This window comes from Neomonachus schauinslandi, chromosome 4 (assembly GCF_002201575.2).
Source record: "Neomonachus schauinslandi chromosome 4, ASM220157v2, whole genome shotgun sequence".
In the NCBI taxonomy this organism is placed as follows: domain Eukaryota; kingdom Metazoa; phylum Chordata; class Mammalia; order Carnivora; family Phocidae; genus Neomonachus; species Neomonachus schauinslandi.
The window spans coordinates 13935662-13958529 of NC_058406.1; the positions used below are offsets into that span (position 1 = coordinate 13935662).

Consider the following 22868-nt stretch of genomic DNA (forward strand, 5'->3'; position numbering starts at 1 on the left):
TGTGTGGATGGATTGGTAGACAGGTGGATGGGTAGGTGGATGGATGGTTGACGGATGGGTGGGTGTGTGGATGATGGACGGACGGATGGATGGATATGTGCACAGATTGATGGATAGATGAAGAGTGGATGGGTATGGGATGAAGTCATCTCACCTTCTTGAGCCTCAGTTTCCTCCTCTGCAAAATGGGGCTTCTCCCCCACCCCTCCAGCGGTATACACAGGCAAGGGCCTAGGCCAGGGTTTGGCCCACAGCAGCTGTCCCAGCTCAGTTAACACCTCCCCCATCCCCCCACCCTTCTCTGTTCTGCCCCTGGTCCTCACGGTATTTGCCGGATGCCAGCCATCCTGTGATGGCGATGGTGATATGCAGCTGCCTGCCTTCTGTTAGAGGCAGAAACGTGAACTCTTCAATGGCCCCAACACGCTTCTTCATCTTGTATCCTAAAGACCCAGATACAAAAATGAGGGTGGAGATGACTGGGGACCCCAGGAATGTTTGAGTGGCTCTCTGTGCTCGCACACTCACAGTGAGTGCCAACTGCGTGTCCTCTCCCTGGACAAATGTCTCATTTTTAAGTCATTACAGGGTAGTTGCCATTATTGTCCCCGATTACAGCCAAGGCTAAGACACTTCCCAAGGCTGGCCGGCTCCCAACGGCAGAGCTGGGGCTGGAACTCACTGCTCCATCCTGACCCCATTGGTTCTAGATCTTTTCTTCCCACGAACATCACCGGTGTAACACACTCCTCCCAAAAAAGTGGATCAAATTGACCATGATTCTCCATGTGGGGAGGGATGGATCCCCCTCCCCCCGGAGAGTGGAACAGGGATCTCTGTGTGACTAGGGGGCTGCTGACACATATGATTTGGAGCCCCCCTCCCCCGGGGATACTGGTAAACGCAGGAAGCCTGTTGCGAGTTCCCGCAGGGCTGGGACCCAGCGTGAGAAGAGTCGTGTCCTCCTCTGTCCCCTGGGGAGCCATCCCGGGTGAGAATCTGGGCCTGTCCTGTAAGAGCCGGGCTTCCCTGGCTGAACATCCCCCAGGGGCCACCACTCCTTTGGAACCTTACCTGTCAGGCCAGCTCCAGCCGCCCCGAACAGCGAGGTTATGACGGCGATGCCGGCCACCGAGCCCAGAGCTGCTGCCCCAGCACTGCCAATGATCGTGGCGGCCCCAGCGGCCACGAGAGGGGCAGCTAGACCCCCGGTCACGCCTGCAAGGAAAACAGCCCATGGTAGGTAAAGGCAGGAAGATGCGGCCTTCCTGGTTCTTCCTCCACTGGCCGCCCACTGCCTTCCATGGATGCTTCTAAGACGGCGAATGAATGAACGCACTTTCTGCTGACCGAGCACCTGGTGCGCGCTGGGGGCCACCTCCCAGCTGACCCCCTTACACTGTCCTCTCTAGCTTCGAGCCTGGCATCGTCCCTAGCTCCGCACCGCCCCGGCCCCTGTGGCCCCCGCCCAACCTGGGCTGGCCTTACCGATCACGGTGCCGCCCCCGACAGTGGCCAGGCCTATCAGGAGATAGCGTTTCCATTTCCTCCGGTTTTCTTTCTTCTTCCGGGACGCCTCAGCTGTCCTGGGGGAAAAGAGGTTGGTCTTTAGGGCTGGCTGTGCCTGGCACCCCTTGAGACCACCCTGCCTCACCAAGCCCCCAGCTAGGATCCATGCTTGCACGTTGCCATGCAGAGCGAGGTACCCAAGTCACCCTGGGCCGGTCGATGGTTTTAAGAAGCTGAGAAGTTTCCAAAACCCAGCTGGGAAATCCCAGTGTGTGGGAGGTGCTACTTACCCAATGGATCCGTCCTAACAGGGTTGCAATTTGAATAATAAGAAGACAAAAAAAATAATAACAGCAAAAGCAGCACAAAAAATATCTTTGAACAGATGGACCCAGAACAAGTACAAATACAATCACAGACTCCATCGCCCCCGTCTGCCCTTCCCCTCCCTGCTCCCCACCATCTGATCCCATCTCCCGCTGAAAATGTCAGCTATCAGAGACCTTGGCCTTGGGGCAATAGCTATAATCGGCCAGACTTGACCTTTAAAAGCTATAAAATCGAGCAGAAAGGAAGCATTTGGGGTGAACTGGATCAGGTGAAGCTGAGGACGGCTGCCCTTAGCGTGCATCAAGCCCGGCCCCCGTGTCAGGTGGGCGGCCCCCATGCTGTGGGGCTATCAGGAGCAGGATGAGGGACCCAGGGCAGGTCGGTGCAGCATGAACTCTGAGCTGAGGTTGGAGTTTGGACAACAACTCAATGTATAGCGTGACAGCATGATGATCAAGAGGGAAAATGGTTAATATTTACTGAGGGATCCTTCTTGCCAGCCGCCGTGCTTTGTACTTCACATGGTTTCTCTTACCCTGGAAGCAGTTTTATTATTGTGCCCGAATGACAGACCAGTGAAGGGACAACAGCATCACCCTCCTGAGGGGCTGTGGGCATCGAGGAAGAGCATACCTGTCACGCATTTAGCATGATGGCACACCGCAAGGGGTGACCGAAAAGGTGGCTGCTATTATCACGAGACTATGTGCGTTTCCCCAAGCCTCAGCTTCCTCTTCTGTAAAATGGGGTTAATAACAGCTATCACGTCAGGTTGCAGGTTGTAAAGATGGAACGCATTCTTTCCTCATCCACCCAACCAACAACCCGTCATCAAGGGTGGGCTTCGTGCTGGTACTTCTGCACGTCAAGTATCTGTGAGCAGAACCACGCAGCCCTCGACCAAGACTCGTTTCCTTCCCATCTTGTTCCTCCTGAACCGCACGTTGTCTTGAGAAGTAGCTCATCCTCCAGTCATCGAAGAGAAGTGGGATTTGAGCTGGGCGTTCAGGAGCTGCTCCGCCGTTTGGTTCTCTGCCGGCTCACCTCAACGAATTCTTTTCCCACGCCCCCCTCCCGGGTGTCGAGTACAGCCCTTCACAGCTACTTCACTAAGGGAAGCGGAAACCCAACATCAATGTCACCACGTACACCACAGGCGCTGCTTCTCCGTGGCTGAAATTCATGCCATCGGACGTGGGATGAGGCTGAACTGTGTGCATCGAGCAAAGAAGGCGGCAGGATGGCGACAGAGCATGGGTTCTGACATCAGGATGTGACCTTGTGAACTTGACCTCGACCTCTGCTGTGTGGTAGTGGAGCACCATCCACCAGGTTCGGCTATCCCTCCCTGTAATGGTCCTCCCTGCACAAACATTACACATCCCTGCCCTGTTGCACTGAGGGGCCCCATGACCCACTGTCGCCAATGAAAGGTCAGTGGAAGTGGTGTGTGCGTGTCATTTCTGGAACAATCTTTAAGAGTCAGCGCAGGGGTCTGATGAGCCTCCTTCTGCTCTGCCACGAACCAGCAACATTCCAGATAGGGGTCACTCCATCACCCTGGACCCAGGACCCAGGACCGACAGTGCAGTGTGGACTAAAGCCACTGCCAGTCTGCAATGGACACATACTATGAACAAGAAATGCACCTTTGTTGCTGTAAGCCATTGAGATTCGGAGGTCATTTGTTAACTGCAGCAAAAGCCAGTCTATCCTGTTGGTTGAGCTACCTACTGTGACTAAGTACCAATTATTTGACCCATCTGACTTGCCTCCCCCTGCAAGTGGGGTTAATAATAGCACTTCATCCCCGGGGGCACTGGGAGGGCAAATGAGATAATCCACACACAGCGACTGGCATATTGTAAACGGCCAGTATGTTTGCTGCTATTATCGGTCCTTTCATTATTACGATAACTGTCTCCTACATGCAGGCTGGAGATATACTTTGGCCCTTGATCGCTAGCACCACTCCGTGCAAACTGGAACGTTGGCAATTAGTTGTTTTTGGCAGAGTTCAAGGTCTGAGGAAAAGACTCGGCTGCTGAGGACGTGCAACAGGAACGCGCATGTGCCAAGCAGCTGTCTCTGAATCAGCGGCATCTCATTTCACAAACTCGGGCTGGGACACAGTGCAGAAATTTGGGGCGGAGGTATCCAAGCCCAGTTCCACCACGATCTCGCCGGGTCACCCAATACTCCTGAGCTACAATTTTCTCACGTAGGGACTGGAAATGGGGGGATAAGGACAGCACCACCATAGTGATAGATAGTATAACCCTGATCGTCTGCCTCCCTCCCTCCCAGCCTCCGTGTCCCTTCCCTCTGCCCTGAGTGAGGATAGTGTCACCTCTCCAGCATGACACTGAGGCCCTCGGGGACCTGGCCCCTGCCTCCTTCCCAGCCTCGTTGCTCATTATTTCCTCACTCATGGTCTGCCCTCCAGAAACACTGCACTGCCCCCGGGCACGGCCTGGGCCTCGGCTGTCAAGGACCTTCTCACCTTCCTCTGGCTGCCTATACATTAGTCATCATTCAAGAGTCACCTCCTCCAGGAAGCCTGCCTGAGCCCCAGGGTTGCCTAAATGCCTGGACTCTGGGGCCCCTGACCCTCTGTACTCAGCATGGAATTCTAGACCACTGGTTTTCAAAGGGTGGGGCTTTGTATCAACTGCATCATAAGCCCCTACGGTAGCTGTTAAAATCACAGCTTTCTGGGCCAGAAGCTCTGGGCATGCAGGTGGTCAGGGAGCTGTACCTACAGCAAGCCCTCCAGGGACCTGCTGTATCTTAAGTTGGACAATTGCCTGGACAGGACCCTTCTTGCTCTCTACCCTCAGCAGCTTGTCCTGGGCTCGGGACCTGGAGGGTGCTCAGAAAACCTTCTCTTGAACAGAACCTAATCATTCCGACAAGGACTGGTCGTGAACATGTTGCAACAGTATCTACTCCCCCATGCACTGCCCACATCTATAAAGCCGGCGAGGCATTTTGGCTAAATATTTTATTTAGCCAGAGAACAGGCCAGTCACCATCAAGAATAAAACTTCTGAGCTACTAGGACCCATCTGAAATGTTGTAAAGTTATATAAATTTCTGCTTCTAGATTCCTCCTGCAGCGACATCTGTGCAACCATGATACTAGATAATCTTCCCTTTTAGCGGAGTTTATGCAGAGTGGGGGGGAGCTCATACCCTAAAGGGAATAAAATACCTATACAGTAAATAGAGTTCTTGAAGCTGTTTTACTTAAATGTATGAATCCTAGTGTATCAAATCCATTTAACAAAGATTAGATGGATGATATACTCTAATCTCTAGCATTATTATTTAAATGTTTATAAAAATTTGCTGAATCAAAGAGAATACAGTATTTTCCCCCAAGTTATTTAGCTAAGGACCTCTCTCTCAATATTAACCCAAACTGATTTCTTTACTTATTTAAGTACTCGAACGTTCTTAATAACTGTTTTGTACATGAAACGAAGGGCTTTGCCAATCATCATTAATTAACACAGCATTTTACTCTTGCAGTTAATTCCATTGTCTGACTGAATTTCAACGTCTAAAGCACCACAGGAGATGCTGGCTGGGAGTTACGTCTACAATGCTTCCTATATTTGGATATGGGAATTCAGGGCATGACGCTAAATCCAAATGGAGCCCCGTTCCCATTATTGACCGCCCACAGGTCAGATACCATGGCAATCTCTGCCATGCTTATGCTCTGGGGTGCCAGAAATGACCTTGAGTTGGTGTTCCACGTCAGCCTTCCAAGGACAGAGGTTGAAGCCATGGATACATGGTGAAGAACAAGACACCCATGTTGCCCATCTCATGGATGCACAAATAAAGGTCACCCCCTGCCACTCATCTCCCACCATGAGAGGGTGTTTCTTATCCTTATCACCATTATCGACACCTTGTCTTTCTTTTTTTAAAATCACCTTCTCCAGTTGATAGAGGGAGAGCTTATTTCTGGGAGTTCTAGAGACCGATTCCTAAGTAAAAGCACAGAAAGCCCCATTAAGAATGATCTTTACTGGGGCGCCCGGGTGGCTCAGTCGGTGAAGCATCTGACTCTTGATTTCGGCTCAGGTCATGATCTCAGGGTCATGAGTTCAAGCCCCGCATTGGGCTCCACACTGGGCATGGAGCCTACTTAAAAAAAAAAAAGTATCTTTACTGCTTTCTTTAGAATTAAGGAGGGAACCTGGGGTGTCAACCATGCCGTGAGGGATGCACTGAGTGCCGTTCAGATGGATACGGTGGTTGAATCTGATGGTGCCACTGGCCAGTGGTGTGACCTTGGCCGAGGTACGTCACCCCTCTGACCTTCTGTTTCTTCCTCTGCAGAACCATCAGGGGACTGTCTGTGCATCAGATGAGATGGCATCTTGTCCTGCATCTACTGAGCGCTCAGAGACAGCTACGTGTTGACCATGTCATTCTGATGTGGTCAGTGTTAAGCCAGCAGGACATGCACTAACATTTATGGGCACCTACTATGTGCTAGGCGCTGGTCCAAGCTTCTGGTCTGCATCCATTCATTTAATCCTCCTAATAGCCCTGCGATGGAGATACAGCCATCACCCCTCTGCTGGAGGTGAAGGAGCTGAGGCACAGGGAAGTGAAGTCACCGAACATGTGGGGGAAGCTCGGGTGGCCTCTGGGCTCTGCGGGGGGGGGGAACCCAAGAACAGAAATGTACATCATCCCCCGAACCCGAGCTGCAAAGGATCGCCTCAGTGTGTCGAGTGATAAGCTCACCTTGCAGAAACACAAACCGTGGAGCTAAAAGGAACCTGCACAGAATTTGATCCTCTACTTGTCTAGGTGAAAAAAACGTGCCGTTGCCCAGAGAGGGAAAGCAACATGCCCAGGGCCACACAGACATTTAGTAGCAGAATCACACTGAGAACTAGGTCTCCTGGCCCAATAGTCTCTAGGCCTCCCCTGGGTATCAGACCCTCCCAGAGACCACAGGAAGAATCTGAAAGGTCTCCAGAGTCCCTAAAGCAGAATTTAAAACTTACACATGTGGAGTATTTTTCTGAGGAAAGGGCTCATGTGTAGGAATGTGAACGATGATGATGTACTACAGCAAATAATGATATTTTTCAACCAGTTACTCTGTGCAAGTCCTGCTCGAAGCACTTCCCATATATGAACTCATTTGAGCCCTCCCAAGGACCCTATAAGGAGGGTGCTATTATTGTCCCATTTTGCAGATGAGGGAAATGGAAGCCCAGAGAGGTTAAATAACTTCCCCAATGTCACACGCTGAGCTGGGCTTTCCTAGAACTTCTGTTTCGCATCATCTCTGATCTGGCATTATGAGTATCGGCAAAACAGATCCTCTCGGTAACATGTTTTTCTTCTGATAATAACATTTCCAAACAGCTAAGATTTTCCAAGCATACATATATGCATGTGCGTGTCCGTGTGCAACAAGACAAGGCTCTGGGCCCTGCTCGTGACTATGGTCATGGGCCTGGATCCAGGTGTTTCTTTACTGACACAGCTCTGGGAATTAACACAAGCCTGTTTGTTCTCAGGTTATTTCAACAGATCAAGTTGCTTCCTTTCTCCAGGAAACAGCCCCTTCCTTTGCCCTACTAACCCCAGGCAGGAGGGCAGCTCCCCAGCTCTGAAGCTGGTTTCAAAGCTACGTGGGACTGGCGGAAACTGGCCGCTCCAAGAGAGCCATCGTGCTGGACAAAGAGGGCGCTGGGAGACGTGCCTGGTGCAAAGAGCCCGCAATTAGACTGTGACCGGGATTGACTGATTGCTGTGGTATCAGATCCTGTGGAACGTGTTCCGCCAAGAGCTGAGCTCTGGCCAAGCGACCAGGACAATTTCCCTCTATACACGCCTGACCATGCATAGATAGCAAAGCCGCTCTGCAGCTGGAAGGTACCGGAAGGGAAGGACTCCTATCTATTGCGCCCCTGCTACGGGCCAGCCCTGGGCCGAGCCCTCCACACGACCATGTTAGGTTTTCACAGTGACCCTGGGAAGATGCTATCCTTATTCCCATTTTACAGATAAGAATATTGTGGTTTAGGGAAGGGGGGCGCTGTCCAAGGTCAACAAGTAGATGGGTGTCAGAGATAGGATTTTGATCCAGGCCACTCTGGCCCATGGACAAGGTATTCCAAGAGCCTGAGGTGGCGAAACGGGGTGCCAAGGTCACAGACTATTGATGTCACAGACTCACGCCCCCCCGCAGCCATAATCCATTTAATCCCCACTTTGTACAACTGAGGACTGGGGACCAGAGAGGGGAAGTGACTTGCTAAGGCCACACATCGAGTCAGGGCTGCATTGGGACTCTTGGTCCAGTGCTCCTTCCATCCTCCTGCACCAGATCTTAATGGTGGGGAGGGAAGAGGGGAGCATCTGTTATCTGCAGGGCACTCAAGTGGAAATCCTCAATTCCTGGCAGGCAGGGCTGGGGTCACGGGGCTCCCTTACTCAGATTCCTCCTCTTTGGTTTCCTTCAGGCTCTCAAGGAACGTCTCTTCAAGGAGATCCAGCTCCCCCAAGGGCACTCGGAAGAGGGAGGTCATGTGGCAGATGAGGACGCGGGCCCGTGCATCATAGCGCCCTTGAAAGAGAGAAACAAGGGCAGAGAATCAGTTTAGGTTTTAAGCACAGAGAGCCCCAAGCCTGGAAACGCCCTACATGCACAACCCCACCGGAGGTGGTCAGCTAAACCACAGGCCAGCCTCCTGGATGGGATACGGTGCAACGCTGAAAACCACCGACCAGAGGCAAGGTGGTATTTTTCACCAAATTAGCAAAGATCAATTTTTTTAATCCCAAAGCTGTTAAGGAGGTGATGAAAACAGGTGGGTGCTCGAGGACCTCGCTGGTGGGAGTGTGCACTGATATAAACGGCCCGGAGGGCCATTTGACAATACGGATCAAAACCTGAGAACAGGGGTGCCTGGGTGGCTCATCTGGTTAAGCGTCTGTCTGCCTTTGGCTCAGGTCATGATCCCAGGGTCCTGGGATCAAGCCCCACATTGGGCTCCTGGCTCAGTGGGGAGCCTGTTTCTCCCTCTCCCTCTGTCTCTCTCCCTGCTCATGCTCTCTCTCTCTCTCTCTCTGTATCTCTGTGTCTCAAAGGAATAAATAAAATCTTTAAAAGCAAACAAACAAACAAACAAAAAACAAAAAAAACCTGAGAACAGCATGTACTCCCAAAATCATAGAGACACAAAGTAGAACAGTGACCAAGGGCTCGGGGAGGGGGAAAAGAGGGCGTTAGCATTTAGGGGGACAGAGTTTCAGTTTCGCAGGATGAAAAGAGCTCTGCAGGGGCACCTGGGAGGCTCAGTCGGTGAATGGGAGGCCCTCTGGGGGGCTCCCAGTCGGTGGAATGGCCGACTCTTGGTTTCGGCTCAGGTCATGATCTTGGGGTTGTGAGATTGAGCCCCATGTCGGGCTCCACACTCAGCAGGGAGTCAGCTTGAGGATTTCTCTCTCTCTCTCTCTCTCTCTCCCCTCTGTCCCTCCCCCTGCTCATGCTCTCTCTCTTTCTCTAAAATAAATAAATCTTAAAAAAAAAAAAAAAGAGCTCTGGAGATGGACAGTGGTGGTGGCAGACACAGTGAATGTGCTTAATGCTGTACCCTTAAAAATGCCTAAAATACTACATTTTATGTTATGTGTATTTTACCCAATAAAAAAAAAGGAGGGGGGAAAGATGTGCATCCCCGCTGGCCCAGGAATTGTATTTCTGAAATGCTAATCTTAAGAAAACAATCCTGAATGCCGCAAATAGTAAGTAAAGACCCTACCACTGCCTTTATAATGCGGAAGTGATAGCAATCTGGAGATTTCTAACATCAGGGGATCCGTTATGTAAACTACAGCACATCCGCCCCGTGGAGAATAAGCCATAAAAAAAAGATTCTTAAGAAAAGTTTGTAAATCTGAAAAAGATGCTTATATAATGAAACAAAATTTTTACTTTATTTTTTTATTTTTTAAAGATTTTATTTCTTTATTTGACAGAGAGAGACATAGCGAGAGCAGGAACACAAGCAGGGGGAGTGGGAGAGGGAGAAGCAGGCTTCCTGCAGAGCAGGGAGCCTGATGCGGGGCTCGATCCCAGGACCCTGGGATCATGACCTGAGCCGAAGGCAGACGCTTAATGACTGAGCCACCCAGGCGCCCGAAACAGAATTTTTAAAATAGATAGATTTACTTGAGAATAGGGTCCCAGCTAAGGAAAAAAAAAGCCCACTGCTGAGGAAAAAGGGAGAGAAAGAGGTCAAATAGGATTTTTTTTTTTTGGTCTTTTCAAAATTATCCCTAATGAACTTGGGTTAATTTTATAATTGGAAAAATGAATCAATCAAAATTTAACCAAAGGTGATCTGTCCAAGCCCAGAAGCTCGTACGAATGCTTTACTACCTGGTTAGTGAGGCACGAGGGACGTGAGGGTGCCCTAACTCCGAACATGACATCACTCAGCCGCCCAAGCTGGAGACAGGGGATTCGCCCAACCTCCTTCTTCACCCCGCACACCCAAAGTCCCCGAGACTGTTAGTTTATCTAAAAAATCTCCACTGGGGGGGAAAAAAAAATCACTGCATCCCTGTCCCGGCTTCCCACCCCCCACTGGGAGGGTGGCCTCTCTGACTGGGACCGGTCTGGGGGGCTCTGTTCTCTGTAGAGAACCTGCGTGTTCCGCCACCTGGTGGGCATAGCGGGGCAGTGAGGCCCCTTGGGGTGCAGCACGTCAGCACCTCAAGCCCCCAAACCTCCACCACAGCCTCCAGCCATCCACTGACACTGGGGCTCCCCTCTGCCTCACTCAACTGGCTCCAGGCTCTGGTGGGGATGGGACGGGTGTTATCTGGACCCCAAAGATTCCGGTTCTGTAGTGTGGGATGGGCCCTGGGAGTCTGTCTCTGCATGTGCACAGCCAGGTTTGAGGACCACTGGTCCGGGGACCGGGAGTAGGAGGAACAGAGCTGCTGTCAGTCCGGACCCTGCTCTTGGGTTTTCCTCCCTCAGATGCCCACTCGCCCTCCTTGGCTCCTCCCCAGCCCAGAAACATCTCCAGGCCTGGGCTCCTGGCACTCTGCTTTCTTCTTTCTTTGGCGATAATGTAGAAATGTCACAATTAGAACCAAATCTAAACCCTACCATGACCTTCAAGGCCCTTGGTCAAAGTCCCTGACCTCAACTTCTAGAACGTTCCTGCTTCAAGGGCCTTTGTACTTGCTGTTTCCACCACCTAAAAGGCTCATTCCTCGGATCTTCATGGGGGGGGCTTCTCCTCCTCTTTCAGGTCTCCGTTCAAAGGCTCCTGCCCAGAGAGGCCCTCCTGACCATCAGCCTATTGCTCTTTGTCCCTTTTCCCTGACTTTTGCTCCTCACAGAGCTCACCAGCTCTGACATACTCGTTTACTTTTGTTGGTCTCTCCTCCTGAAATACAAACTTTATAAGGGCAATCTTATAAGGGTAGTCATTGTTCTATCTTTAGTTCTCAGAATGGTGCTTGCCACAAAGAACAAATGTTCAATGAATAACTTGACGGACTTGGGGAGGGATCCTGTTTGTGTGTTGAACCCTGGGCAAACAGCTCACCCTTGCTTGGGTGGAAAGTGGAAATGGTGAGAGTCACCTCACAAAGGTTTGAGGAGAGGACTCCCGGTCCACGAGAGGCCCCTAATGAACGTTACGGCATTAGACTCCTCCGCTGGGCACCCGCGATGTGGGCAATTATATTATACTAAAAGAGCAGCAGCTAGCCTTCACCATGCATGGCCCTCCAAAGTCCTGAAGTTTGAAGTTTCAGCTTCTGCAGGATAAACCAGTTCCTTCCTGGCATAGAGCACTCAGCGAGCTGCGAACTGGCAGTGTTTGCCCCCCTGTCCTTGACTGCAACTGTCTGCGTGCTGGGGAGTAGACACGTCTTATCTCGGGATTACTAGGTCAGTTAAAGCTTCATAAAGGAGCTCCCCGCTCTCACAGACTATTGCATCCAGGTGATAGTTGAGCTGTGGAAAGCCAGCCAGCCTTGGCCATGGTGATTAATTGGTGGCAATTATAATTAGCTGTGAATTCATACTCTGCTGGTTAAAGCTCCTGTGATTCAGCTTCTGGAATATAGGTTGCCAGGTACATAGGTGGTCAGCTCCCAATGTATACTCAGGCACGGGGTTCTGGAATGTGTAAGGGTCACTGGTGGCCAGGCTGCTGGACTTGGAGCTGAGGTCCTATATGAGGCAGATGGTAGGTGGTTGGGGAGGGGCATGAGTCTGAGGCGACCCCAACACTGGGGTTTTCTGGTCCTGGCTCTACCGCCAACTTGCCAGGTTGGCCAACTCACTCAAGGGGCTGACTATCCTGTTGCGGAGCTCGGGTCAAGAGCCTGGGCATCGTTCCTGGTTTTTCTGGTGGCCCTACTCCAACATCCAATCCACCAGCTAATGCTGTCAGTTGCACCTTCAAAATGTATCCTGAGTCAGATCCCGGCACTCCACACCCATTGCCTGCCACGGCCACTGTGACCACCTTCCCTCTTCAACTACCGGCCATCACCCTGGTTCTCATCTTTCACGCATGCCAGCACTCTATGTGTCGCCCAGAGTCAGAGGGGCAAAGTCATATGGCTGATTGTGCTCTCTGCCCAACTAAAAACTCTCCCAATGCACTCAGGATAAAATCCACATTTCTTCCCGTGGTCCACAAGGCTGGACATTACCTGGCCCCTTCCCACCACCCTCTCCCCCTTCACTTTCCCCTGATCCCTGTTGCACGCACCAGTACCTGGCCCACCAAGAAGCCAAGCTCTTTCCCACCCCAGGGCCTTTGCACTTGCTGTTCTAACTAGAAGGCTCCTCCCCCAGAGCTCTGCCTGGCTGGTCCCTTCTCATCAGTCGGGTCACAAATTTTATCTCCTTACAGAAGCCATCAGCCTCTAAAGTACAGCAGCCCACTGCTGGTCACGCCGTCCCATTCGTGGTTCCTACCACTGTTGTATCTGTGAAGAGCTTGACTGTCTGGCTCTCCCCACCAGACTGTCAGACCCATGACGGCAGAAACTTCTGCTTTGTTCCTTGTTGTCTCCCAGTGCCCAGGATGATGCCCAGCAATTAGTAAGATGTGTTGGCTCAGTAACTAACTGAAACTCTCCCTTGTCTGCCAGGTTCTCTGATATGCCTACCCATTTCGCCTCCCACCTCCAGCTGAGACTTATTCTCTCTTTCCAGTACCCTCTGAGCCCTGCATCCCCAGGGACAAGGGAGACACTGGGTTTGCTGGGTAAGGCCTCTCTCCTCCTCTGGGTAAGGTCATCTCTTACAGTGACGAGTTACTTTTAAATGTCAAAGTCTTGACAACGCCTCAAACACCCTCTCTTGGATCTGTTCATCACTCAGTTTCTTCCTCAAACGTCACTGCCTCTGAGAAGTCCTCCCTGACTCCACTGCTTTTTACTCCCTTATCAGGAGGTATTTTCTTATCACCTTTTAAAAATTGATTTTTACATTGGCCAACTTGTTTATGATGTTTCCCCCTCTGGAACAGAAGCTCCAAATTCACTGTACAGTCCTAGCATCCAGGTGTGTGCCCAAAACAAAGCAGATGTGTAATTATCTTTGTAAGAGTAAAGAATAGACTATTTGTAGGAATGAATGAATGAACGGATCTCTGTTGGGAGTGGTCCAAAATAGGGGAGAATAATTATGCTGGATAAGATCTCTATCTCCTTCCAGCAGAAACACCCTATGATTAATACTCATATCAATACTGGAAGCTTCATTTACGCCCTGTCTCCTCGAAACTAGACGTGGTGGTGCCCTCCGCATGTACCGGTTCCCTGAATCCTCACAGCCACCGCAGCAGGCAGCCGCTGTCATATCTTATTCAATCCAGAAAGGACACAGAGACAGAGACGGCTGGGTCACTTGCCCTGGGCCACCCATCTGGTGGGTGGTGAAGCGGATGGTCCGACTGCAGAGGCTGTGCCCTTGGCCCTGCCCAGGACATGGGAACCATGGCTGAGGCAGCAAAACTCACATATTGCTTTTGGCTTCCGTTCCTCCCGCCTGGTGTCCCCTTGAATCTGGGTCAGGCCTTGATCTTCCCCAGCCTGCCCAGCAGTGGGCAGTGGGCACACAAGGTTGCCCCTGCTACTCCTGAGGACTGCTCAGATCCCAGTCCAGAGCCTGGGCCGGCATTTCTGGAAACCCACCCGAAGGACCAAGGCCAGAGAAACTGGTCTCCCGAGGTCCCTTCCAGCTCAGAGATCTAAGGGTCAGCCTCTGGGTGTCTGTTCCCTATCCCACCCCCCAGGAGGAAACTTCAAAAGTCCAAGGTCACTTGGACTTGAAACAGCTCCAAAGCAGCCTCTGCCCTATCTTTCATCGACCTCAGGAGACCAGAGTCTGCAAGTCACTGAGCACGTGAATCCAGATGATGCGATGTAGGGTTGAGACCCACAATGGGAGGTCACAGGGGAGCTCGTGAAAATTCAGATTCCCCGGCCCCGCACTCAGGCCTGGCGTGGGGCTCGGGAATCTGTACTTTTCACAAGCTCCCTACGTGATTCTGAAGCAGGTGGTCCCCACTCTGAGAAACACAACAGTGGGCAAGCAGGTTAGTGCTTCCAGGTCTGAGAAGGTCTGGGCACCCTCACACCCGGAGGCGGGGGCGTGATCGAGATCCCCTGTGCTGTCTCTGCAGGAAGGAAGACCATGGTCCATGGCACTCCTACTAAGTGCCAGGCATCACCAGAGGAGTTAGCCCGTGCGACTGATTGCTCATCCTCCCAACGGTCTTAGGAGCTTGGTATGACAATGCTTGGCTTTGCTCAAGAGGGAAGAACAGGGGCGCCTGGGTGGCTCAGTTGGTTAAGCAACTGCCTTCGGCTTAGGTCATGATCCTGGAGTCCCGGGATCGAGTCCCGCATCGGGCTCCCTGCTCAGCGGGGAGTCTGTTTCCCCCTCTGACCCTCCCCCCTCTCGTGCTCTCTCTTTCTCATTCTCTCTCTCAAATAAATAAATAAAATCTTTAAAAAAAAAAAAAAGAGGGAAGAACAGGTGCAGAGAAACTTCCTAAGTCACTCAGCTGAGAGAGTGGGGGAGCTCGGATAACAAGCCAGGATTATATGATGTCACTATCTCCGTCCAGTCCAGTGTGGCTGTCTCTTAAAGGCAGATTGACTCTTGAGTGAGTTTGAGGGTTCCAGAACAATCCCATGTGGTCAGCAGCGAATCCTATTTTCTGTGTTCAGGGGTATGTGGTGTGCACACACAATTCCAGGCACAGCCCTAGCTTATGGTCCACAAGACAGGTCACCCTGTTCTTTGGAAAATCTTGGTGGGGGTGGTGGTGATGGGGCGGGGGGAACCTAGGGAATCTCAGCTCTGCCACCAGGGGGCAGTAGTGCACCAGCCCCACATAACTACCGGACAGCCCAGGTGCCCACCCCAGACATACAACCCCATACTGCAGAAGCCCCTGGTGCCCAACTGGTCCCTCTGGCTTAGGAAGAGCAAGCGGGTGTGTCCGAAGTCACCCGCTATGTTCATGACAGAGCAGGGACCAGAACCAACACTTCTGGGCTCTTCCCTCCACCAGCATCTGCTATTGCATCCTGTCCTTCACTGTCCAGGGCTGTCCTATGCATCGAAGGATGTGCGGCACCCCTGGAGCTTGGCACTAAACACCAGTTACACCTCAGGTGTTGTGAGAACAACCCCACTCTCCCCACATTTTCAAATGCATCCCCCTGGGAGGGGGTGGTATAATCTTCATTGCAAGGCACTGAACCAGACTCTGTTCTCAGTATGGCCCCATCTCCAAGTGTAGAGCCACATGGTGGGCCCAGAGTTGACCTTGTACTTCCTGCAGAGCAGCAGGATCCCAGACCTTTGGGAAGAGTTCATGGTCACTCCCTTCCCTTTGGGGGCCACCCCCTAGGCCAAAGAAAGGGAGCCCAGGGGCAGAAGCTTCACCTTTGTTGTCACACAGACTGGGTTTGAATTCTCAGCTACCTAGCTGAATAGCTTCAGGCAAGTATCTTGACCTCTCTGAATCTCAGTTTCTTTGTCTGTAAAATGGACAGAAGAATATTTTCTTAATCTGGCTTTTGTTGAGATGAAATAGGAGGACGCCCATGAGCGCCTGGCCAACACCTGGGATGCCGTACCTGTTCAGTAAAGGGTGGCTAATGTTGCTCTTTTCATAGTAGATTCTGACACCTCCTTGATCCTTAGGCTAAGACCCTGGCTAAGAAACCCGGGCTGCTGGTACCACCCTGCTAGTGTCAGGAAGGCCAGGGACTCTTTTTTACTTCTCCCCCTAGGGTCTGAGGACACAGTTCTCAGGCTGTATTCACACAACTGTCACCCAGTCTGCTCTACCACCGTCCCCAATTGACCAACTTTTAGAAAATTTAAAAAATCTATCCCCATTTTTCACTCTAAGTGAGCTTTTCTGCATATGAAGAATCTACGCCTTACTCCAACCCCACCCCACCCTGGCCATCACTCAGCACTGGGTTTAAGCTTTTATGTCTGCTTAGTGTCTTCACTTTGCAAGGCAGAACACAGCTGGGGCAATGGGACTCTGAGGATGGACCCCCCCCCCCAACATGGCAGGAATTGAACATAGATTGTTTCAGGCATGACTCCTGCCTTTTCTCCCACTGGCTTGTATTTTAGGGGGACAATAAGGGCATGAAGGTGGTGACAAGGTTCCTTCAGGACCAGGGGTCATGGGAGTAGAGGGGCCACTTCTGGGACCCTCCTTCAGCTCCGCCTTCTTGCTCCTCTGCTCTTGCCACCTGGGGCCCCCACTCTTTGTTCTGACCTTGTCAAATCTCCTTAAAGTCAGCTATAAGGAGGAGGTCTTTTATCACTTTCTATGCACGTGGGAAGCATTCTGGAACCACACTGCCTGTGTTTGCATCCTGGCCCCACCACTTTGTAGCTGTGTGACCTTGGGCACGTCATTTCCCTCTCTGTGCTACGGTTTCTTCTTTCATAAAATGGAAACAGTAATGGCATCTGCGTACTAGGGTTGCTGTGGGGTTTAAATGAATGAGTATAAAGCATTTGGCTCAGGGCCGGCACATAGTGGGCCCTCGAGGGGCATCAGCTATGATGAGAATTACTCCCAGGGCTTCACACAGGATCTGGTGCACATAGTGGGTGCTTGGTTCTGGCTGACTGATGAACCAGTCAGTTTTGATACTGATAACAGGTTGCATGAGTCTCAGGGATGCTGACAGAAAACCCAGTGTGTGCAATTTCAGCATGTCAGAACACCAATATCTCAAACTTTTCTCATTCATCAGGGAGGTAGGGTTTGCAATTCAGTAATAAAGACCAGGGCACAAAGTGGAGTCAAGTTTGCGGTAAGACAGCTGTCCCATGTGGCATGCACCTCCTTCAGTTCCGTGGCTTGGAGTTGATGTTATCTTTGGATTCAGAGTCCAGAGGGTGAGAGGGCGAACCCTGTGATTCAGGTGAAGTTGCCTGGACAGCAGTGCAGAGCTCACAGTAACATTCACTTTGCCTTACATGGAATTTTGAAACTTACTTTGAAAGGGAACCCTGGGCTACTTATTTAACCTCCTGAGCCAGACCTCCTCCCCTGTCCATGGGGGTAATATTACCTTCCTTTGCAGTTGACCTGAGGATTATATACCATGCAGCAATTCACAGGACCTAGGAGGGCAACTAGAATAACTTACAAAGATTATCGACTACAAATAAACCGGCCCCACGTGACATGGATGAATGCTGGGTCCTAGACAGGTTTTTTGTTAGTTTTTTGTTTTTAAGGAGTATCTGTCTCTTGCCCCTTATTTGGATTTGATGCTGCAGTTCAGAGAGGTTAAGTGACTTGACCAAGGTCACACAATGAGAGAGTGTCAGAGACAGGATGAGTATCCAGGTTTTCTGATTCATAGGGCTTTGCCACTTTACCTCTAACCATCACCACACATGAGCAGCACTCATGTACTCTGTTAGGAGCACTCTGCATGGTGTATCTCATTTAATCCTCACCACTGCCCTCTAAGGTAAAGACTACTGTTATTCCCATTTGATACGTGAGAAACCGAGGCACAGAACCATTCAGTAACTTGCCAAAGTGGAGCTTGAATTTTAACACCCGGGCAGGCTGACTCCCCAAATGCCCCCACTTCTTGGTCCCTGGTTCTTCATGAATATGGATAGAGTTGGACACGACAGGGCGCCTGGGTGGCTCAGTTAGTTAAGCGACTGCCTTTGGCTCAGGTCACGATCCTGGAGTCCCTGGATCGAGTCCCGCATCGGGCTCCCTGCTCGGCAGGGAGTCTGCTTCTCCCTCTGACCCTCCCCCCTCTCATGTGCTCTCTCTCATTCTCTCTCTCTCAAATAAATAAATAAAATCTTAAAAAAAAAAAAAAAAAGAGTTGGACACGACAATTACTGGCAAACTAGGCCCACCTCTGGGCCTCATTTTCCCATCTATGCGCTGAGAGGGTGGTCTAGATGGTTTGAGGATCCACCCACCTCTGACCTCTATAGGCCTTTTGGAGCCCTAGCACCTGCCCCTGGGGGGTCCCTGTGTGGCTAAAGCCGCAGGGATCTGGGGAGGCTATAAGATAATAATGGTTTCAGTGCTGCTCAGAGAATGCCCCTGGGAGGGCACAAAGTACCACGTGGTGCCATGAGACATGCCGTTTGAAACCCACTCCAATTGTTCTGCGAGAACCAGGCCGAGGTCCCCCACAGCAGAGAGGGCTAGGTTGTGTGCTAGTTGCTCAAGAGGGCTCAGGAGGATTTGTGGTTTGTGGTTTGTGGGTGGGGGGCAGGGGGTAAGATGAACATGGCTCTCCAGGTAAGGAAAGGGAGAAACTGAGGCAGAGGCAGGCTCACTGGGACACCTGCCCCTCCTACCCGGTGATAAGGCAACGGGACAAAGCGCTGGCCTCGGAGGCCAGAGACCAGGTTCTGACTCCCAGTCTGCTTCTAGCACTGTGTGTCTCAGGGAGAGCCCCTTCCCCTCTCCACCTGGAAAAATGAGAGGCTCATCCAAGATGCCCTTGGGACCATGCGTCTCAGATCTATAGCCCCAGCCACCCGCAGGGGGCTGAGTGGGCTCCATGCCTGTGCGGCCCCTCAGCCGCGGGCCAGGCCCACAGTGAGCGCTCAGTAACACATGGCTTTGTTGTTACAGGATTATAACATGAGCGTGTCTGTACTCTCTAGCTACTGGAGTCTCAGACCTCCGTGCAAACTCAACCCCTGACTCTATGAGTGTCCAGGAGCATTAGACAGGATTATTCCTCCCTTACTTCTGTTAAAAAAAAAAAAAAAAAGTGCTACGATTGGGCAATGTTCTCAGACGATCTCTGCCACTTCCTGGGGCAAGCCTCAACAGCAAACGGGAGTAATTACTTAACGCCATGCCTACCTGAGCGCAGGGGCTCAGCAGATCATCCCTGAGGTCCCATTCAGCTCTGAGATAGGCAGTGAAAATACTTTGTTTGGGTAGAACAGGGCCAAAAATATACATTGGGTTTTGAGCCTGAGAGCCGCACTTCTCAGACTATCAAGGAAGCGCCTGGGGGGTCTGGTCAATGAGCAGATTCTGATTCAGGAGGTGTGGGTGGGGCCCGGAAGTCTGGCTTTCTAACAAAGCTCCCGGATGTTGATGCTGCTGGTCTACGGACCATACTGTGAAGAGCAAGGACTTAAGGTTCTTTCTTTTTAAAAAATAAAAATGACAATGTGTTAGTCTCATAATCAGAAGCCCTAAGGTGCAGTGACCTGTGCACCCTGCCACCCTCATGGACATTGACCATGCTGAACAGAGCTTTATGAGCAGGCATGCATGGGAAGACAGTCCCTATGACCTCTTGTGTAGGGCTGGAGGAGGTCCCAGTGCCCTTCTCTCTTAGGGTCCCTGAACCACCCACTTTGCATGAAAGGGTCACTCAAGACAAGTATCAGGTGGATCCCAACACCCTGGCAACTGGCATCAGGCAACCAGACTTCCAGAGCTGAGACATCACTCCTGCTCCTCTCCTGCATTCCCTCTATCTGGTCTGTCAGGGATCCTGCCATCTCTTCCATCAGAACGACTCCTGGGTCAGCTCTTCACCCCCAGATTTCTGCTCCCTCGTTGAGGTTGCGTTTCCTCACACTGGGCTGATGGGGACGCCTCCTAGAGTCTGCCCAGGTGACATGCACCCTGCTCCCTTCCGCAGCTCACCTGCCCGAGGCCGCCAACGGGCCCAAAGCCCAGCCCCCGGGCTGCTGCCCCAGGGACCTTCCCCCGTGGGCTCTTTCCTGCCTATGTTCATGCACCTGCTCTTCCTGTTCTCGTAATCCTGTTCTTCCTCCTCCACCCGCCCCTCCACTCCCCAAAAGCCGGGGTTCCAAGGGGCTGGTGCAACTTTCCCTACATAATTTTTCATAAAGGTATAACCTTTTTCCCATGCGATGGTTTGGAGGCTGTTGGGATTTCACTTGCAATTCTGTGCCTCTCCTCCCTGCCATCAGAATAAACATCGGGGGTCTTTGTGCCAAAACCTCTCGCCAGCACAGGGAATAGAAGAAGCCACACACACAATGACAGGGGGGCCCAGGCAGAGAGGGGTGGGGACAAACGGATGCGGAGCTACGGGGGGCAGGGAGGTGCTCGTGAGGGAGCCCTGTAGCGGTCTGATGTGGGACACCGTGGGCGCTGCAGTGCGTTGCATGGTGACTCCCCAAAACGATACAGCCACGTCCTGGAAGCTGGGAAGGTGACCTTATTTGGAAAGAGGGTCTTTGCAGATATAATTAAATTAAAGGGCTCTGGATGAGGCTGCCCTGTACAAGGTCCTTACAGGAGGTACAGGGAGGAGAGGAAAGGGAGGAGCAGGCCACGGGACGATGAAGGCAGAGACTAGAGAGACGCGGCTGCAGGCTGAGGAATGCCCAGAGAGAGGCAAGAGGGATTCTCCCCTACAGCCTTGAGGGAGCAAGATCCTGCTGACACCTTGCTTCCTGAATCTGGGCCTCCCAAGCTGTGGGGGAATACATTTCTGTGGCTTCAAGCTTCCCCGCGTACGGTAATTTGTTACGACAGCCACAGGAAAGAAAGTAGGTGGAATCCCACACTGCCGTTTACTGTGCAGCCTTGGGTAAATTGCTTAACCTCTCTGAGCCGACTTCCTCATCCACAAAACAGGGCAATAAGATCTATCTCATTAATTCGTTCATCGGATATCTACTGAGTATGTACTATGTTCCAGGTGCTGGGTTAGGGACTAGAAACACACGGTGAAGGAAACCAGATGTGGCGCTGCCTGCCTGGAGCTACGGTGTGAGGGGAAGCCCGCAAAGAATCTGGTAACTGTTCAACCACAGCCATGGCCTCATGGTGCTGGGATGAGCATCCCAGGCAGAGGCCAGAGGCTTCCCCAGGGAAGTGCTGCCTGAGCGGAGGGAGGAGGGCAAGAGGAGCAGGACGCTCTGTGGGCAGGGGAAAGGCACCTGCGAAGTCCATGGAAGCACAGGCACTCGGGGAGGGAGGCCGGCGTGGAGAGCGGGAAGGGGTGTGCTGAGAGATGAGGAGGGGCTGGGGCCGGGGCCAGCCCACACGGGCCACCCTCCTGAGGGCAGGGGGAGTCACGTGGGGACGGAGCCGGGAGCCAGCATCGTCCCACATGCCTCTGGAAAGATCACTGAGTTGCCGTGCGGAGACCAAACTGCTGGCCAGAGTAGGGGCAGGAAGAACAGTGAGGACACCCCTGCCGTCATCCAGGAGTGGGTGATGGTGGCTCAGACCAGGGCGGTGGGTGCAGCCAGGGAAGGGACCAGATTCAAGAGCTACTTAGCAGGTAAAACCACCGGACCTTGTGAGGAGAGTTGAAATAATGGCTACGGAGCCCCAATGGTGTTTGGCACGAACGAGGGGCTCACTGGCTCCCTGACTACACAGGGTTCCCTTTCTTTCCCTGCACTAAAAAGACCATGGGGGATGGTCCCACAGGTGGTAACACCCATCACTGGCTTTATTGGCCAAGTGTCAAGATGAGCACCCCAAATTTACAGAACTTTAAAAAAAAAATTTATAGAACTTAGAAAAATCAACTCACCATCCTTGAGTGAGAAGCTCAGAAGGTCCTGGGGAAAAAATAACAGGAATTAGCAATATGTTGATAGGTAATTAGCCTGCTCCTGGCTGAGCCACTTGTCACCTGCATGACTCTGAACAAGTCACTTAACCTCTCTGTGGCTCAGTTTCCTCATTTATAACAAGGGGAGGATCATACTATCTACTTATGCTCATAAAGTTGCTTTGAGAATTAAATGAGCTAGTATTTGCAAGGTACATAATAAGCACCACGTAAGTATTACATTAAATCAATGGTAAATATTCAATATGATAATTTACTATTAGCTATGATCATCATCCTGTGATATTATAATGATATATTTTATTTATTTATTTATTTAAAAATTTTATTTATTTGAGAGAGAGAGAGAGAGAGAACATGAGTGAGTGGGGGTGGAGGAGCAGAGGGGGAGGGAGAAGGACAAGCAGACTCTGCACTGAGTGTGGAGCCCGACGTGAGGCCTGATCCCAGGACCCTGAGATCAGGACCTGAGCCAAAACCAAGAGCCGGACACTCAACTGACTGAGCCACCCAGGTGCCCCAAAATATTTGATCTTTCAACTATACCACCCCACTAGAAGCGATTTTCAGACTGACTTTGTTCTCCTTTCCCCAGAAGCCGCCCCCTGGGTGGTGGGTGTACCTGAATGATCACCAATGGGTCGTCCTTCAAGATGGGGTCCTTCAATAAAATCGGAGCAAACACGTCTGTGCCTTCGCCTCCCAGGCCGTTGGCAAAAGCAGTCATGGTTGGCAAGACGGCTTCGGGCAACTCCAGCCACTTCACGAGGCCCGCCACAAACTCTGTGCAGAAGGAGCTGAAAGACAGACGTGCCTTAGATCCCCAAGGCTTCCAGAACAGGTCTCACAAGGCCGCTGGGAAGTGTAGGTCAGAC

At 51.6% G+C, this 22868-nt stretch overlaps 1 protein-coding gene across 3 annotated transcripts in view; it reads right to left on the reverse strand.

Moving 5' to 3' along the window:
- Positions 1 to 22868, reverse strand: part of TMCO4 (transmembrane and coiled-coil domains 4) — an 85159-nt gene that overhangs the window by 43814 nt on the left and 18477 nt on the right. For all 3 annotated transcript variants that reach the window (XM_021683513.2, XM_021683512.2, XM_021683515.2), the window contains 6 exons: positions 22616 to 22790; positions 21952 to 21979; positions 8317 to 8449; positions 1489 to 1586; positions 1075 to 1218; positions 324 to 443 (listed from right to left, as the gene is read on the reverse strand). In XM_021683513.2, the coding sequence (XP_021539188.1) occupies positions 324 to 443; positions 1075 to 1218; positions 1489 to 1586; positions 8317 to 8449; positions 21952 to 21979; positions 22616 to 22790 (698 nt within the window). The remainder of the gene's footprint in view (positions 1 to 323; positions 444 to 1074; positions 1219 to 1488; positions 1587 to 8316; positions 8450 to 21951; positions 21980 to 22615; positions 22791 to 22868) is intronic.